General features: G+C 36.6%; 1 protein-coding gene across 2 annotated transcripts in view; it reads right to left on the bottom strand.

Annotated features, from left to right (window-relative positions):
* Positions 1-20,653, bottom strand: part of agbl1 (AGBL carboxypeptidase 1) — a 228,607-nt gene that overhangs the window by 20,738 nt on the left and 187,216 nt on the right. For both annotated transcript variants that reach the window (XM_079809969.1, XM_079809970.1), the window contains exon 23: positions 1,985-2,148. In XM_079809969.1, coding sequence (XP_079666095.1) covers positions 1,985-2,148 — 164 coding nt within the window. The remainder of the gene's footprint in view (positions 1-1,984; positions 2,149-20,653) is intronic.

Raw genomic sequence — 20,653 nt, 5'->3', positions numbered from 1 at the left:
CAGATAGGTTGAGAGTGACTCTTGAAGGACCAGCACCTCATCCTCTAGTACCACTGTTTGAAGAATTCATCTTCAAGAATCTGGCAGTACGTTTTGGGAGTTCATTTTAGTCCATCCTGAAGTCCGTTTTGCAGAGATGGACTAAAATGAACTCCCAAAACGTACTGCCAGATTCTGGAAGATGAATTCTTCAATCAGTGGTACTAGAGGATGTGGTGCTGGTCCTTCAAGAGTCACTCTCAACCTATCTGTCCATAAAGCCTATAAAAAAACCTTCTTCATGTATTTTACAACACTTCAGCTTGTGATTCTTATCTATTGGGGGTCATTTTTTAGGATTCTTTACCTAACTGAAGTCTCTGAGATCCTGACACCTTGCACTTCTGGAGACTCCAGGTAGGTTGCAGCTCTGGAAAATGGTGGCGCTGGAGACTAAAGGGTTCCTGATGGTTTCACCCTTAATTCTTCACCTTAATTCTTAATTCTTTTGCAGTTAACAGGTGTCTTTTCTTCACCACCTGTTTTTGTCAGATCCTGCTGACCCAACGAGCATTTCACTGTCCAATGGTCATGCCTTAACTGCAATGTCTAGTATTGCATTAGTATTGCATCCTTCTCATGGGCATTTAATACTTTTTGACTTTTCAGTCTGAGTTAAATCTCTTTTTTGGCTCAATTTATCTGTAAAAGAAAACATGCCTAATAATTCTGCACACCTGAATATAAGGTGATTTTCATTTCCAGCCTTCATGAACAATTAGATATCACTTATACATTATTAAATACTAAATCAATAGTAGTTATTAGGATTACTGTGGTTTGGAATTGGTCAAATGTGCCTGGAAAAAAAATATGATCAGAAAATCAACGTGCCTAATAATTCTGCACTCCCTGTATAAGTGCATCACAGGAAACAGTATAAAACAATAAAACAACGCATTTCATGACCCCTTTAAATTTACCCAAAACTTCAACATTTGCTCCCTTGCAATATGATTTTTCCTTCAGGACATGTTAATCTAGTTCTTCACCTTCTCACACTTTTCTGCAATTAATTCTGCTTAAAACCACCTAATATACTCCATCTACATGTTGTTTTGTAGATAATTTCAGTTTTACATTTATGCATGAGTAGTTTTCACAAATTTTTAGTAATTTAAGATAAAACTGTTTAATCTCCCATTGATTTACACTCAGGCTCCATTGACAGCCATTTAAAAGTAGCCATGTAATACAAATCTAATCAAATAATAACATTTATAAAAAATAAAAAAAGCAAAGCAACATAAAACAATTGCAAGTGCCTTTGTGATGAATGGAAAACATAACAGATAACTTCTTTGTATCTAAGTTTTAATCAAATAAGTTTAAAATGAGTAATAAGTAATAAAATAAGTTTTTAAATAAGTTATCAAACATAAGGTTCAAGTAGTTTATTAATAAAAAAGTGAACCATAAATGCAGAATCTTCATCAATTCCTCTCTCCCTCTATAATGTTCCATAATGTTTCAATGCTAATTTTAATAAAAACTTTAATGATATTCCTTTGCTGCTGTGGGTCTGCACTGGTATTCCTTTAGAAAATGCACATCTAGCTCTAATTTTCATTCTCCTCCACCGAAGAAGAATATAATAATTTAGTTACAGACAATTATAGTTATCGAATATAAATCCCACAAGGCAAGCTGAATGTGCCTATACTAACAAAAAAAAGTGTCTGTTAGTATGCTAATTTCAAATTATAAAAGTAATTTGTATATAGCACAATACAAAGATTTATATTTCAAATTAATATTCCAATTTTTAAACAATGCTTCTCATATCCTTCGTTTTTAACATTTTGTTTAAGGCCATGTGTCTAATTAGACTCTGCGGAATTCGTATAAACCTTTGATTTAGAAAACCTTTTTATTGTGGTCTATTTTGATGAGTTTTGAAGCCTGGGATGTGTCTGAGGTCAAAATATCTTTATTTAAAACTCACGTATTGGATTTGTGGTCGAGCAGCCTGTCGTCCAGGTCCAGCAGGGCAGGCGCGTGGTGGATCAGACGGCTGTTATAATGGATGGAGTTCCTCCTGAGGGTGAGAACACTCTGGCTGAACTTCATTCCCATCTCCTCCAGCTCCCGCGTCCCTGTCTGCAAGCCCTGCAGGGTGAAAAAACATTTGAGATTGGCTTTTGAGATTTATGATTGACAGACTGATTGATTGAGGCTGTCAAACCACATTTACAGACTTGTCTCTTAATTCTGGAGCCGTTTTGCAAGTGACCCTACGGCATTTGCTCTGTGAACCTTTAGGAAATTTAGAATACATGAATGTCACTGATTTAAAGCACAAAATAAAAGTAAAATACAAGTCAATCAAAACAAAAAACAAAAATAGACAACAAAATTTCAAAACAAAAACAAAAAAGACAACAAAATCAACATAAAAAACAAAACCAAAAACAAATATGAAACACAAAACAAAAATAAAAACCAAAACAAAATAGACAACAAAATCAACATAAAAAAAACAAAAATAAAAGCAAAATAGACAACAAAATCAACATTTAAAAAACAAAACAAAAATAATAGCAAAATAGACAACAAAATCAACATTTAAAAAACAAAACAAATATGAAACAGACAAAAAAAAAATCACCAATTCTGATGTAAAACTAAAGGTTTATGAAAAAACTTTTGCATTATTTGTTTGCAGATGCCACTTGGTTTGATATGTTTTAATCTAGTAACATTACGTGAGACTTTAGTGCCCAAATATCTTGTGTGGCCTCTGTATTTTCAGCCTTTTGTAGCACTTTTGCTGAATGTTTTCCTGAGAGTAGCATGGAGTCAGGTCCCAAAATGAATCTGCATTGACACCACAATGTTATTGCTCACTTCCCGCTGTGCACAAACTCTCTACTCATATAATGCATTGTTCCAGAAATAACCGTTAATGGAAATCTTGACACTAACAATCTTTTCTGCCACCAGTAAACAAACACCGCACAGGCATTGAAACGTTCACGCTTTTCTAGGCACACAAACCCCAGCAATAGCCCAAAGTCCTGACCCAGTGGTTCAATGAGCTGTGGATTACTGCAGGTTAACAAAATCAATAAATCTGCAGCGTCTCCGTGTTTCTTCAGCGCTTCACTCACCGGTGAAGCCAAAACAAGCAAGCTTGTGGAGTTTTTATCTGCTCATCTACGTTTCCATCAAATTCAAACCAAAGCATCCATAATATATTTTCATTTTAAACTATAGACATTTTATAGAATACCAACAATCTATGGCTTAGTATTTAGTATTTATAACAGGTATTTATATAGTATTTTATAACAGGATTAAGTATTTAATATGTAGTGGACATTAAATACTTCAGAAAAGTTGATATGCCCTGCTATGTGAAACTATTTTAAACTGCATTTTGCTAATGCACAATTATTATGCATGTTGCTTTCATGGTTCCCAAACATTTTGGCTAATGAAACTCAATGATTTTTCTAGTCGTTCAAAATTATCATTTTGATAATATTTTTTATTTATGAATAGATTTTAAATAAGTAAATTTAGAAAAATTTAGAAAGTCTCCAATAAGACCATTGTAAAATCTAAAAACCGAATTCTGAATTGAAGAAACTGTATTTTCATATACATTTTCATGACTTTTTTTCATTAATTTTGTAATGCTGGAGATAAGTTTTGAATTCCTTGATATTTTCTTGATGAGGAAAACTGAACTACATATGAAAAGTAAATTTAACAAAAATACATTTAGTTTTTCAATTAAATGTATTATATATATATATTAGGGCTGCAACGACGCGTCGACGTCGTCGATGACGTCGACTACGAAAATACGTCGACGCGCGTCGACGGCACATTATTTACGTTCTAGAATGGAACAGACGATCTAGAATAATGGCAGCTTCTGCTCCCGGGCATAGTGAAAATGATCATTTATCATATAAAGCCAGACCGCGACATTCAAAAGTGTGGGAGTACTTTAAACAGAAGCCGAATAAAACTGTGCTTTGTTCGCTCTGTAACGCCGGTTTCACACTGCACGCGGTGACAGAGCAGGAGCTGTGCGCGTGGAGAGCGGGAGCTTTCACACTGCAGTCAGTGTTGCCAAGTCCGCTTTTTTCCGCGGAATTGGGCTACTTCTACACTGTTGCCGCGGGCTGTGTCTCATGTCCGCGGGTTGAAGCAAAAAAACACACATATTTAACCCCCCGAACGCGATGTTTACCAGAGAACCTCCCCGAAACGCGATTGGGCTTGTTTTGGGCTAGTTTTGAGTAACGAATGGGTGGGTTTTGTTGTGTAAACCTGGCAACCCTGCTGTCAGTGTTCTTCTCCATGGTTCTCTCGCGCAGCTGAACGCGCCACGCGTGTATTGCAACAGACGGTCACATTTTCCGGGGTTCTTCTCCGACCCCAGTACGTCTCGTGCTTTTATTTATTATGGGCTGCATTTATCTCCTGTATATGCGACCTGGTTCCGCTCTGTCCCAAACACATATGCATAATAACTTGCTGTATACAGGTAGTTTACATGATTAAAGTAACATTACAGTTAAGATATGCCTCTAGCTTTAATCATTTAAATGTGTCTTTGAAGTTTGGGCAAAAACTTCTGGCAGCTTTAGTCGTTGTTTATGCACATGTATCTTCAAAATAGACGACTAGTTATACATTAACACTATGCTGAAAGCTCCTGTATGTGAACCTTTTGCAGATAAATACAAGTGCATTTTCGTTTACTATTGACACAAATCAATAAGTAAATCATACTCAACTACTATAGTAAACAACTTTTCCTAATTAGGCCTACTCTGTATACATTTTATGATGAATAGTATCATTATATATTATGTTTAAAAAGCTTCTTGTGTTCATATATTTAATTATAAAATGGCATAATATGTACACTACCCTTCCTGAAATACAATTAATATTGTCATCATTCATTGATTTCATGTTAAAATAATATACAAATTCACTACCCTCTTTGAAATACAATAATCAGTAAAAAAGAATAATAAGATTAATCTGGAAAAAATAATCGTTAGATTAGTCGACTAATCGAAAAATAATCGTTAGATTAGTCGACAGAAAAAATAATCGTTAGTTGCAGCTCTAATATATATATATATATATATATATATATATATATATATATATTATATATATATATATATATATATATATATATATATATATATATATATATATATATATATATATATATATATATATATATATATATATATATATATATATATATATATATATATATATATATATATACACACACACACACCGACCAGGCATTAGATTATGCCAATACTATCCCTTCAGTGAAGCATGGTGGTGGCAGCATCATGCTGTGGGGATGTTTTTCAGCGACAGGAACTGGGAGACTAGTCAGGATCGAGGGAAAGATGAATGCAGCAATGTAAAGAGCCATCCTTGATGAAAACCTGACCTCAGGCTGGGGCTAAGCACACAGCCAAGATAACAAAGGAATGGCTACGGGACAACTCTGTGAATGTCCTTGAGTGGCCCAGCCAGAGCCCAGACTTGAACCGGATTGAACATCTCTGGAGAGATCTAAAAGAAATGGCTGTGCACCGACGCTCCCCATTCAACCTGTTGGAACTTGAGAGGTCCTGCAAAGAAGAATGGGAGAAACTGCCCAAAAATAGGTGTGCCAAGCTTGTAGCATCATACTCTAAAATGCTTGAGGCTGTAATTGGTGCCAAAGGTGCTTCAACAAAGTATTAAGCAAAGGCTGTGTTATATATAAAAAAAATAATGAATTTAATCCATTTTGGAATAAGGCAGTGACATAACAAAATGTAGAAAAAGTGAAGCGCTGTGAATACTTTTTAACCTAAAATCTTCCAATGAAGACATTATGCATCAACTATGTGCAGTCATTAGATGAAGTCAAACAATATGAAAACAGTCATGATTACAGGTCTTTTCCCCCCATATCATATTGATTCTTGTCCAAATAAAGTCTTTAACCTTGCCTGTTTCAACATTCAGTTTTCTGTCAGATTACGCCTTTCATAACAACATAATGATTACAGATTATTTCTGCAAGAAGCAGCTGCACCTGCTCGCTCAAGCATGTTATTAGCGTGTGAACGCCGCACGCTTCCCCTGAGAAAGCGCGACAGCGAATCCCCGTGAGCCCTTCATTCACTGCAACCTCGGTCTGGTGAGATTGATCCCCGTTAGGCTGCAGCGCAATCTCCATTAGAGACGATTCATTACGAGTGATCGCCACAACCTCGCAGGGACACAGTGCATCACCGCCGCTCAAGCCATGTAGAAATCAAGCGAGAAAAATATGCCTATTTTTTAGATGAGCCTGCACACTTATTTAGTCTGCATCTTTTACCTCATGTAATACCTTCATCCAGTGCTGGGTAGACTACTTACAAGTTGTAGACCATTACTGAAGGCATTACATCAAGGAAATTGTAGTTAATAGCGCAATCTATTACATTACACATTCAAGGTAATATAATCACACTACTTTTTGATTACTTTCAGATTACTTTTGACCTAACTTTTGATTTTTTACATTTATTTGAATAGGATAATCTTGTACCATATTTGACCCGTGCTGACAGAATAAGTCGCAATAAGCAAATTGTCTAAGTTATTGTTATTTTTCGCATTCTCTATTAAAGAAACCTTAAAATGATATATGCTTTGTTGGAATCTGACAAAAAAATGTATTAGAAACTCCTATTTTAAAAAGATTTAATCAGCAAAGACAATTTTGAGAAAAATTGTTTTCTGAAGGTTCCAAAACAAAATCACCTAGCAACTATACCTTAACATCCCTGGTAATAAGACAAAATTTGACACACACCAAGTCAAAACCAAATATCTATAGGAAAAAAATATATATTCAACTTTTTTTCCATGATACCACAATTGTGTAACATTAATGAGACAAACATACTGTAATTCACGGATCTTATATAATGTTACACATCAAATGTTTTTCCCCAAGTTAACTAAACATTCACTTAAGACATAACGGATAATCTTTGTGTGAATACTTGTCAAGACAGGCGTTTTGAAATACTGTAATTTTGTGTGTATTTGTATATCCGGATCATGGCGTTTGTGTGTACGCGTCAGATCTTTCAGTCAGCACAAGTAAGATTGTTTTGTTTACATCAGCACGAGTTTGAAAATCACATTTCATTGGTTCAGACTCATGCCATCGAGAATTCGCTATGAATATTCACAAAGTTGGAATGCTGCACTTTAAAACGATACCAAACTTGTGCAGAGGGGAAGCGCTAGTTGTCGAAACGCGAAAAGAAAAACTGAAAAACTTACATTTTTCATGAATTATTAAAACAAAGGAAAGATTTAGGTAGGTAATACTCTCAGAAAATAAACAAATAAAGATAATTTTAGATGTTTAATTGCTATTTGGAGCATTGGGATTGCTGGACGAGGGCTTAATGGACTCATTTTTGTGAAAACCTCAAATTCGACCCAAAATTTTAATTTATTTTGCCTGTAGCTTGTAATCAGCTCAATGCGCATTCAAACTCATTTTTCCAGCATGGGTCACGCACATACACACACACTGCACACACATATTATGTGCAATTGTGTGCAAACATATATAAGCAATAAACTTTTTTAGAAAAGGACATTTTTAGAAAGAAGATGTCATTAATTCTGAAAATTGTACTGCCATTTTGTGAATATTCAAGGATTAGTTCACCCACAAATGAAAATTATGTCATTAATAACCCTCATGTCATTCCAAACCCGTAAGACCTTCGTTCATCTTCAGAACAAGAGATGGTGGGATACGTCACCGGTGTAGGAGACTGACACATACAAGATAAAATTGTTGATTAAAGTCGTCATTTTTGTTTGTTTTTTGCGCACAAAAAGTGCTCTCGTCGCTTCATTAATTTAAGGTTGAACCACTGGAGTCACATGGACTATTTTAATGTCTTTACTACCTTTCTGGGCCTTGAAAGTGTTAATTAAATAGCTGTCTATGGAGGGGTCAGAGAGCTCTCAGATTTCATCGAAAATGTCTTCATTTGTGTTCTGAAGATGAACGAAAGTCTTACGGATTTGGAACGACATGAGGGTGAGTAATTAAAGAAAGAAATTTCATTTCTGCGTGAACTAACCCTTTAAGCATTCATGTGTAAAAAAAGAAACGTAATAAAATGTAACGTAATCTAATTACAAGTATTTAATTTTTGGAATCTGATTACGTAACCCAGATAACATATAATCAGATACTAAGTAGCACTGCTTACATCCCTCTCTCTTTCCATTTCTCCCGCTGTAGATAAGTGAGTCTTGGTAGTGAACTCAGCATGCCAGATGAGTCAGAAGTGAGCTAGCGTCGGCGCTAATACCTTAAGAGTCTCGCCACACTCTGGGGAAGCAGCCAAATTAATGGGAAGCCGTGTAAGGAAGAGAATGATGGGCGAGCAACACCAGGCACACCCACCTACACCTGACCTTTACGCGATCGAGAGACGCAGCGGACAAAAACACACACACACACACACACACACACACACACACACACACACACACACACACACACACACACACACACACACACACACACACACACACACACACACACACACACACACGTCCACGCCGCAGACACAAACTCTCTCTGTCAAGACGTGCGCAACATAAACAGACGTTTACCTACAGCCTCCCTCTAACCCGCCAATGGGACGCTGAGGTGCCGAAAGCGAGGGAGATCTGCTCAGTATGAGTGCGGCGGTGTGTTCTGGGTATCGCTCGTCAATAATTTAGAGGCAAACCGGGGGGTTACATGTGTAGAATGCATAGAGCCTGGGCTGTTTGCTCGGAGTCGAAAATCGATTCTCACCATGTTTGTATTGCGAAGGCCACACTGATCATTTCAACGGACGGAAAGCCCTTTTAACTTCCGCTCGGATGCAATCGTTCATGTTAAAACACTTGTGCTTGTATGTTTAGAGCGGAAGCCGAACCCATCAGCTATGTTTGCATGTAGCTAATTGAAAATTAAGCACAGCAAAGCAACTATGTTAAGAACAAACTGTTTTTTTGTTGTTGCATTATTATGATAAACAGCTCCATGATTAACAACCATCTGACAATCTGACATAGTTTTAGATTCAAAAACAAATAAAATGCTGATCAATAAAAGTTTCCAGATGGAAATGTGGGATCATGTGAAAGAAGTTATGAACAGAGTTCAGTACAAATACTCAGATGTTTATACAACATTCAGAATTATGATTCAGAATGCGCATGAACCTGTCCTCTTAGGATTTCAGATATTCCACACTATGTACTTAGAAAGTTCCCACACTTTCAGCAGAATTCATTTCCATGACATTCAGTCGTTTTTGATGGGTCATTTAAAAAAGAAAATCTATAGAGATTGCACTCACAAAGTGTCATTTCTACGAGTAATTTTCAGATTTTTCACCACAATAGACAACTTGAATAACAATACAACAGACAGACATTTAAAGGTAACTGCAGTTTGTTACTGGCACAGTCTCATACATTTATGTTGAGCATTTGCATCTGCATTTGCATCCTTGCATAATGTGTTTCTGGCCTAACGGACATCTTGACGATGTGTGTGTTTACTGAATAAAGACATTCCAGGCATCAGAGCTGATTAACTGAGCAAAGAATGCAAGTAACGTGAAGTTATAAACCAGTTAACAAGCACTGCTTTAACCCTCGCCGAGGAACAAATGAAACAAAAATGACTCACGTAATAGATGAGTCCCAAACACAGACAAATACACACACTTTGCATGCTCTTGTTGGCAAATTAGCCAATCTAAATCACTTTGAGCCTAGACTTTTTGTGTGACAGAGAGAAAAGAAAAAAAAAAGCCGCTTGTTCGCTTATGCAGCAAAGCGTTTCGGTCGGCAAGGGCAAATTCCTTGTTTATTGGAGTGACAGTTTTTCCCTTTGATAAGGCCAGAGTTGAGGAGAGCCAAGCAGGCAGCAGGAAGACTGCCAAACACACACAGGCATAGCAGCTATCGTGCCCTTTCAGAGGGCCCAAGCCATTAGAGAGGTAAATTACCCCTCCTGATCGCTCTTATTAACTCTAAGCTAATCTCAGCGGCATACGGCTTGATCACCATGGCACTGTGCCACTGAATAGACTGGTATCAATCGTAGGAAATGGCCCTGTGGCTCGATTTTGGCGCATTAATGTCAAATGAAAGCGCATTCATAGGGATATGAAAACTAAATTTTTTGTATAAAATAGCATATAAAAGATATTAAATATACACTAGCATATATATATATATATAACATTCACATATGTACACATAAAACATCAGTGCTCAAAAGTGTACAAACAAATTAAAGTCACTCCGATAAAGGCCCTTTCACACCAAGGGTGATAACTATAAAGAGAACTATATGGATAACTATATTGGCCTCCATGCCAACACATGATAATATCATTTTTATTATATTGATTGTTTGTGTCATGTCCGGAAGTATAGAAAAGAAGCACCAGCTACTATGGTGGCAGAGATGCTAATACCTTGTTCAGATAAAATACTTTTCAGAATTATGGTTATTATTATCCTCAGTTAAAATTGCTGTGAAATGAATTAAAATTCATTTTTTTTGTTTGAACAAATGCTTTATTATAACAAACTTGAAACCATTTGTTTGTTTTGTTCATTAAAATGTCATTAAAACATGTCTAATCAACTAAAATGATTAAGAATTAGATTAACAACTTATTTTTATCATTTAAAATGTTTAAGAATAATAGAGTCCAATGAAATTGATATAGTTATATGCAAAAATATTTTATCAAAAACGGTGGTAATCAAATAAAATGTAACAAACTTTTATCATTACATTTTTTGGCAAAGTGCTGCAAAACAGAGATTTACTAAATTAAAACATGGATTAAACATGTATTCGTAAATGATGTTTAAATTATGTATTATTATTATTTTGACAAGTACATTCTATTGTTGGCCTACAATAGTAATATCTTTCTGTCATAATTTCTAGTTAAACCAAACTTTAATTTTGACGGGTTGTAGTGAAGACCTTATTCAGAGTGTATTTGACAATAAACAAATAAAATGATGAAAATGCTCATTAGGGATTCTCTCAGATCAGCTCTGGAAATGTTCATGTGTTCATGTCCAAATATGGTTTGTGAGACGTTAAAAACACCATGAGAATCATACGTACGTGAGTATGTAGTATATGAAACCGCGCTGCTCATTCACACAGAGACAGAACAAACAGATCATATATTTATATAGCAGTGTTTTGCGCTTTAATATTCAAAGACCATGTCACGATTTGATTTATTGTACAGCTCTACTTTCGATTTATTCATTCATCCATCAGTTTGCGTGCTTTACGTGACATCAGCATTATACTGTAAATTAAATTTCCATGACTGGATTCCGGGATTCCCTCTGCATCACAGAAATCATTCGGCCTTGAGTTATAAACATACCTTTATCTGCACAGAGGGATGGTGTTCACAAACATGTTCTATGTGTTTCCTCCTCCGTTTGCAGCCACGTTGCATCCACATTTTTTGCAAATGGGATATCCTCCAGGACAACCACACGTTGATTTTTTTTATTTCTATATCCAAAGTATTTCCATACAACCAGGGGTTCACGATGGCGTTTCACTTTCAGCTGGGTCTGCATCACTGATATCGGTCTCGTAGGCCTACGTCTCCATCTCTTTGTGATTTTTGTGTGCTTGTTTCCCTGCCCCTTCAATTCAATGCAGTAGCCTAGTTTTCAGAGTGCGATTTTCCCCCCATTGTATTATTTATTTTTACTCAGTAACGGATATGGTTTAAAATGTAGCGACGTACACTACTTCAAACAAAACATACTTAAAGGGGTACTTCACCGCTGGAAAGATGAATGTGTATTTAAATTGGGTCATTTATGTAGTAGAAATGTGACATTTTTTAGAAGTTGGTGCCTTCTAGACTGAGAAAAGACAGAAAAAATGTATTTTTCGCTCATATGGATGAAAGACAACAACTCCCAGAATGCACTTGCTTCGCTGCCCAATGAGGCCACTGCCAAGCCACGCCTACCGGTTACATTTCTTGCCCACCGCAGCACCACCCCACCGTCGTTTTGATTTTTATAGTAACAAAATCATTTAGTTCAGTTAGAGAACAGACACTGAAATTAAAAACTGAACGTGTCTGCTCAATACAGCACGAGCCCAATGAGTGTCGCAGCACAAACGCAGCAGCAGTCAGATTTCATTCATCAGAGAGTGAGGAGCTGACCAACCAGATGATCGCAGAAGATTTGGTTTCAAAGCGAAATGCGCATATTTAAGTGAGTTTGTCATTGTACCGTTTTGTTGTTGTGTTTTCATGAACCCGCCCCCAAATTGGCGCTAATTTTAAACTGAAACTATAATGAGCACGGCCGACCGGCATTCATTCACGGCCACATTGTCATTAATTCACGGCTGCACAGTCATTCACGGTGCGTGTCCAGTCTGTTTCAGTTCATGCCTATGGAAGCTTAACTTTCATAGGAATTCATTGAGAACACTCGCTTTGCTCTACACCGCTCCGTTATCAATGCCCAAGCGGCCGTCTGTGTCTTACATTCTGTGAGTGCAGTGGTGGGGTGTCAGGGCCATCAGGGCCTTCTCTGCTGGCCCTGTCAAAATCAAAAATATATATATATTTTTCCATAATTAACCCTCTGGTGCTCTTCGTTTAGGGGTTGCATTGGTTGTCTTCCCGGTCATAAGTGACCGGACACCTAAAAATTAAACTTCCTCCACCCCAGTAAAACCAATGCAATTTATAATATTTTTTCTTTTTATTTTTGTATTTTGAGATGATTTGATGGTATTTTGTAATATTTATGCAATAATTATGGTCTATTTTTGCCATTGAAAATTTTGCAATTTTTTTTTAACATTTTTTATTGCAGTATTTCAGGTTAAAATAGAGGCTAGGCCTTCAAAATAATTTTTTTGAAGGCAGATTAGTGCCCTCTTTTGGAATTATTTAGGAAATCATGCAACAATGGGTGTAACCACTAGAGGCTTGAGAATTCCCTAGTTCTGTTTTGGACACATTAAATGATTTTTTTTTGTTGATGGATTTGAATATATATTTAAAAAAATCTCAAAGACTATTTATTATAAAGTTTTAGATATTTTTTTGTTTTGTAAGCAATATAGATTTTTTCTGTGAATTTTGTGCTTTTGCAGATTTCCCACTCATTTCCTATTGTGTCATTTTTGACCGAAGAGCACAAGTGGGATTATTTTTTTTACGACCACTTAGCATGCTTGAATCATGCCCCCATTTTGTGTGTGTTCACATACCTAAAGCTAGATAAGTCACCAAGTTTCATATCATTCTGATGAAGCTGTGATTTTTTAAAATTCCAAATGTGGTTCATAGGTTCAGTTTTTCATAGGTGTGTGTGTGTGTGTGTGTGTGTGTGTGTGTGTGTGTGTGTGTGTATGTGTGAGTGGATGTGTCAATATCTCATTCTTGATGTTTTAGAGTGTCACCCCTTTACTGCTGTGTACTTTTCTTCCGCATCGTGGCCGATTTGTAGATTGTACACACAAATATTCTGATAATTTTTGTGTTTTTGCCGATTTCCCATTAATTTCCTATGGTTGGTCATTTATGACCGAAGACAATGAACGCTACTTTTTATTTTTTTACGACCAATTAGCATGCTCGAATCATGACCCCAATTTTTTGGTGTGTTTACATACCTAATGCTAGAAAAGTCAACAAGTTTCATATCATTCCGATGAAGCAGTGATTTTTAAAATTTAAAAACAGAAAATTTTCCGGTCAGAAATGATCGAAGACCATTAGAGAGTTAAATTAATGTGTGTCTGAACGTGTCTAAATTCAATTACTGTCTATTTCAGTACATTACAATTATATTTCCAGAAATAATGTGGTTATTTTTGTGAGGCTGAGCTGTATTTTCATCATCTAAAAGCATCACAGCTCCGCGGACCAGCACTAGAGGTATAGCTAGCCTTCAGTTGAAGCTGCCATTTTCCATTGGATTATAACTTTGACTGACGTGGGTCATCAGCCAATCAAATTTTGATGTGTAGTGATAGAACGCCCCAGAGGCCCAGCGATGTGTCAGTGCTACCCCCCGCTGATGTCATCAGCCGTTTGAACTTTTCATGGGTTGTGAGTGAATCGTGAAATAAGCTATGGCCGGTGCGAATAACGGGCTGCGTGAGCTTTGTGTGCATCCTGATGTCAAGCCGGTAACGTTAGCTGACAAGCTGTGTTTTTCTGTGTTTCTTTCAACGTTCTTGTTGGTCTGTGTTTTTGTTTGTTTGTTTAAGAGTATTTGTGACCAATCACGGAAAGTAGGGACACAAGTCGGTTCTGGGGCATTTTGAGTTATTCACAGATTCTGAAAGTGTAGTTTTCAAGATTTCCAACAATGTGGCACTCAAAACAGCTTAAAAGTGAGAAAACAGCCTCTAAAGATTCTCACCTGTTCTCACCTGCTGGGAGTGACAATAGGGCTCATTTACATCTCATTTAGATAAGCCATACCCCTTGTAAAGCTCCCCCCTGTAAGGACCGCGTACTATTAATAATAAAGGATAAAGTGCATTGTAAATGTCAGTTATTTGTCTTTTTTGACTTTTATAAAAATGATTTAGAGGCTGAAATATGTGAGTTTTATCTTTTTATAAAACCTGTTTTGTCAAAACTCTATTTGAACTTGTGCATTGTAGATAACATGAAGATAGCAAAAGAGCTTAGGCTCATGTAACCAGTCTATTTTTGCAATATTTCACGGTGTGTCTGTGAAACGCTGAGGTACCGTAGTAGTTTTGTGTGCGCGTGAACATCATGGCAACGTACAACACAAAGTACCTCACGCGGGAACTTAACGTAACGCATAAATGCAAGTAACAAACGTAAATCAAGCATAGTCCATGAAGTGTTGGCGAAATAACACATTATCGGACCGGAGAGAATAATATGGAATTTCTTCCAGAAAACTTCTTGCACAAAATAAATTCAAGCACTTTCAAGGACCTCTAGCCTATGTATGTTTATTTTCAGTCATGTCGTTGTACTCAGCCCTCTCTTTCTGCACAAGGGAAAGATGATCTTGTTGCTTCTTTACTGCTTCAGACTTTCTATCATCTGGGAGGTTTGCACTTCGTATCAGCTGCTCGTTATTGCTTTAGCACTGCCAGCAGAGATCTGTGTGCAGCCAGCCACCAGGGTTGCCAGGTTTTCACAACAAAACCCACACAATTGCTACTCAAAACAAGCCCAATCGTGTTTCAAGGGGGCTTCTCCGGTAAAAATCGCATTTGGGGGGTAAAATATGTGTTTTTTTTTGGCATGGTTGCCTACTAAAATTTGCATTCTCGGGGCTAAATATCAATTGGGGTCGCTTCAGCCCGCGGACTTGAAAAACAGCCCGCGGCAACAGTGTTGAAGTACCCCAACCGCGGACTTGGCAACACTGAGCCACGCTTCCCTTGGAGGGCGGGGGCAATAACAAAAGAAACATGCCTCTGCTGCATGCTAGAATCTCTGAAAAACAAGTCGATTTCAACCTCAAAGTGTATGCTTTTAACTATACCAATACTGCTATCTCAAACACGGAGAGGCTTCTTCGTGATCTCTACTAACAGATTCTGGAAAAAAGCGAAAATTACCAATTTTGAAAAAAAACCCCGCTTCCTTCTCATTTTGCTCGAAAGTTGTGCTGCCGACTTGTGTCCCTACTTTCCGTGACGGGTCACATTTGTGTCAGTGAGTTGATTTTCATTCATTTCACCAGTTGCCTAAACGGTGACACGTGAGTGCAGTGGTAAAGTTATCAATAAATAGTTAAATTGCCTTTTTGTCTCGCGTGTCCTTTTATGTTGCTTGCGCCCTTCCCAGCGAGCACTTTGAAAGCGTGGTTCAGAACAGTAGTGCATACAGTATATGATTGTATTTTGTGTGTGTGGTGTTGTTATGGCAGCGGGCGTGGGGTGTGTTGATTGTTAGTGAAGGCCTTGACTGAAACCCCTACGGTACGCTACTGTGTGAGTGAGATCCCACCCCTATGGGTGGGTTGATAACATGCAGAACTAGCTCCTGCTACTGGCTGTAGTCTTTAGCCTCTGGCCAAAAAAGCCTCCGATGACGCAAAATTACGACTTTTTTCCAGACATAAAATACATAAATCTCTCATCTCAGAGGGATATGAGGGGCAGGGAAGCACCACCATTCGAATATACCACTCGGTTTCTACTGATACAAAGCTTAATGCTAAATCGCTGAAGTAAGCCTTTAAGTAAAAGTAAAATTACAGATTTTTAAAACTACTTAAAAAAGTAGAAGTACACAGATTACTCAATTACAGTAACGCGAGTAGATGTAATTCGTTACTTTCCACCTCTGATTATCTTACTAATAAGCTTTAAACACTTTGTTGCAGGAACAAAATGTTTAATGTAATCAAAACACTTCATTTCAAAAACTAATTGACTCATCAACCATCCTGGCCAATTACCATTTTTGGCAGGTTCCAAGTGATTTTGTACATTTTAATGATTTTATAGACAGTAACTTTGCTAATTAGCATGTCACATGCTAATGTCACTGTCGGCATTTCAAACGACAGTGATGTATTGCATATGAACTGGTCCTGTGCCGCATGCCCACTTACCTCCTGACATATACGCACAAAACACACCTTTCTTCCTTTCAGCCTGCAATCATAAATCAATGACAAGTCTCACAAATGCTAACTAGTTGCTACCTGGACATTTTCAACCAAGTGCTTCATTTCCCCTGAGGCTTCTGTTGCTACGTCTTGTGGTTAAACAATCTAGCAGGACATTTTTTTTTTTAGCAAAGAACTCAAACTGTTTTTCAATAGCGGGCCAAGCATATCAGAGCTCTGCTAGCAAGCCTCAGTGTCATTGATGAAGTGAGTCCTGATGGAAACAGTTATCGACTCAGCGGCTCCCTCTAGTTTTAAACTGTAACACTGCACCACTGGAAATAAACTAACGTGTTCCTCACACAATCCCTATAGTAAAAATGCAAATTAGCTACTGTTTTCTCAGATGACCTCTGAGAAATATCTGTAATATCTTTGACAGAGGAATATTATTTTTATCACAATGCTTCTCCTCATTTATTCTGACCTTCGTCGAGTACAGTGATTAAAAGCTAAACTTTTCTTTGTGTTGCCTGGTGCACATTTATAATATATTTAGACCTTTTTGCCAATTTGGGGGAAAAAATTGTTAGTCAAATCCCAGAAACTGCTCAGAAAAGCCTATTTATTTTACTATTCTTTCTATGCATGATAATAAGATTAGCTGCGTTTTATTATTAGCATAAAATTTTTATCACAGCTGTCCATGGCCAACAACATTAATATAGTCTAATACAGTCGGGCAGCAGCCAGCAGGATTTTGGTGCTTCTTTGTTAATCTTAACATCAACAAATGAGCAAAGCAAATCTCTTTGAATGCTAAATAATAAAGTACAGATAAAATAATAAAGAATTTGGAAACAAGCCCGGTGAAACGTGCGTCTTTCATGAAGTCCTACTAAACACAAGGATCAGAGGAACCGTGTTCCGTTGAAGCGGAAGTCTAAAGACAGTCAGGGCTGGTTATGATCCACCATATGTTCACGTGGCCCCTGGAGTTCAGCTAGAAACTTTTAAAGATTGATAATCACAAACTAAGTGGTATTATTAATGAAGATTATTAAAGAAGCTCATGCAAACAACACCTGTTTATTCAAGCGGTAAACATCACACTTTCAAAACATATCCCATAAATATGGTTTGTACATTGTGCCCGTGTATGCCAGACAAAAAGCTGTGATTGACATACTGCATGTGAATTATTTTCTTTCGAAAATGGTAATATCCTGAGACACAGAGGAAGCATCTCATTTCTATCCAAGTGGATATGGGATTTTTGGCCTTTAAAAATAAATTAAATATTTTAAAATACTAAAATGCTTATTAGCAGATTTTGAATTGCACGTTTTTAATATGGACTCTTTTTATCCCCACTGTATTATAAAAATACAGGCAGCTTTCTTTAACCTACTTGAACATGTCTATCTATTTGTGTGTGTGTTTGTGCATGTCCGAATATCTGAAATCCTTGTCCTTAAGGGGACATTTTTTGGTCCCCATAAGGAAATCAGTTTATAAATCAGACTAAATTATGTTTTTTGAAAATGTAAAAATGCTGAAAGTTTTCGGTGATGCGTAGGTTTAAGGTTAGGGGATAGAAAATACAGTTTGTACAATATAAAAATCATTATGGAATAAAACATGAATTATGTTGAACATGAAAACCCAACATCTGTGTGTGTGTGTGTGTGTGTGTGTCCGTGCGTGTTTGTGTTCACGTGGTGTGCATCAGTGTGAAATGAATCCTCATTTAAAATCCACGCTCCCTTCCAGTAGACCAGGCAAGAACTGACATTTCCTCTCACATTCCTGCATGACACCATCATTTAACATCAGCTACTGATGAATAGTGAATGGAAACAGAGATCCGATTCTAAAAGCCTGACCTGCAGAAATGATTTAGAGAGGTCTGTGGTGTTCATCGTTTGAAGTGCCAGCTTTCCCTTCACCTTGGAGAACATTTGAGATGGAGACGCTGGAGGCATCCAGAACATCTAAGTGCATATCACACCACCAAGAGAGAGGAAGTCCAGACGAACATCCAAGCGCATGAGAATTTCAATGGCACAACATCTGCAGAACACTAAAAAGGAGGAATTGCTTCATTTTTAAACGATAATGAGCTTCAGCTGTACTTATCCAAAGGAAATATACTATTAACTATTGCTACTACTACTATACCTAAAAACGAACAATATTTTAATTATTTTATTTTAATCTATAAATAATATTGATATAATATTTGTAAATATATATATATATATATATTTTTATTATTATTATTCATTTTATTTATTAACATTACATTTACATTTTAAATTAATTATAATTCTTTATTAATGATATAATATATGAATATTTTTTATTTTAATTATTTACATTATATATATTTAAATTACATTTATTTAATTATAATTATGTATTTACAATATGATATATACAGGTATGCAATTGCATGAAAAATAAAATAAAATGAATAAAATAAAATAGAAATATTTCTGGCGGAATCTATAATGTAACTGGCTTTGAATAAGATATAATGATTTGACAAGCAACCAACAAAAGCAAAACCTGAAAAAGCTCTTTCATGCATGGTGCAAGCACATATTAAACTTTTAGATAGACTCATCTTTGGCGTATAATTTAATGGACGTTCTCAGCTGATTGTCAGACCTGCACACTCAGCACAGTCAGTGTCCTCAGTTTGCTGCGCCTCGCAAAATATTGCCGTGGCCATAATTAAAAGCCGTCCTTTGATATTAATCACATATTATGTGAGTTGCTTTAATCAATTTGCAAACATCAAATTACTGTCTCAAGCATATGCTCCTCAAAATGGCTGTAGCCATCATTTTTTTTTTTTTTTTTTAAGAGATCCAATTAAATTTCTGGAAATCAGATGGGTCATAACTCCACTTACTGTCCTGAAATACAATTATCAGATCAGTCATCGTCTAGGAAACGCCTCTCAGTGGCAGCCATAGAGCAGCCCATCCAAACAGTCGATCTGATTCATGTCTCCAGCCTGTCGCAATTGATCCACAATTCACCTTGTATGACACATTTATCCCAAAGTGAACATGAAACTGAACTCACAAGCCATTTTACTTCTATAATGTCACATATTTTTGCAGGATGGGATATGATTTGAATTGATTGGATGAGTAAAAGTAAATACATGCCAGAATAGAGCTAGGTGATTGAAGGGACTAGGCCAACAACCTAAAGTCCCCCTGTGGTGAAGATCAATATTTTAATATTGTTTATATGTCTATGTGGTGTTTTTAATATGTGCAAATTCATAAGTCAACACCATTGCTGAGTATTTTCTCCTTAAAACTGCAGTGATAAACGGGGTTTGAAATCGCTGGTGTTTCTGACGTCACCAACTACCTTGTAACCAATCACGTCAATGTGTGATTATCAACGAGTGGATCCTTAGCTGGTGCGAGTGAATGGAGGCGGGGATAATTTGCATATTCATAGAACCACGCATACTAAATGAGGCAAGGGAGTAGTTACATTCAAGCTAGTTTAAGGCATGAATAAATTTTTTCTAGGAAAAAAACCTTTTAAATATGTAATTTCGGTGATTAAGGGATACAATTATTGACTACTGGGGGACTTTAAGTGGCCTTGATGATGTCAGCCATGAAGGAAAGTTGCTTCAGATGATGAAACATTGTGAAATTATGAACATTATGAAAGCAAACCAAATATTTATTTGGACTAATGTGCACTGATAAATCGCTTGCATATAGACATAAAAATGTGAATTATGAAAGAAAACAGGGTTAGTTTTGTTTAGCATTATTTATTTTTTTAGTTGTTTAAATGTATAAATTCAGAAAAATTGATGGGAGGCTCACAAAAAACAAGCTACTAAAATATTTCT

The sequence above is a fragment of the Gobio gobio genome, assembly GCF_949357685.1.
Source record: "Gobio gobio genome assembly, chromosome: 25".
Classification (NCBI taxonomy): Eukaryota; Metazoa; Chordata; class Actinopteri; order Cypriniformes; family Gobionidae; genus Gobio; species Gobio gobio.
This window is presented reverse-complemented; position numbering and strand designations above follow the sequence as displayed.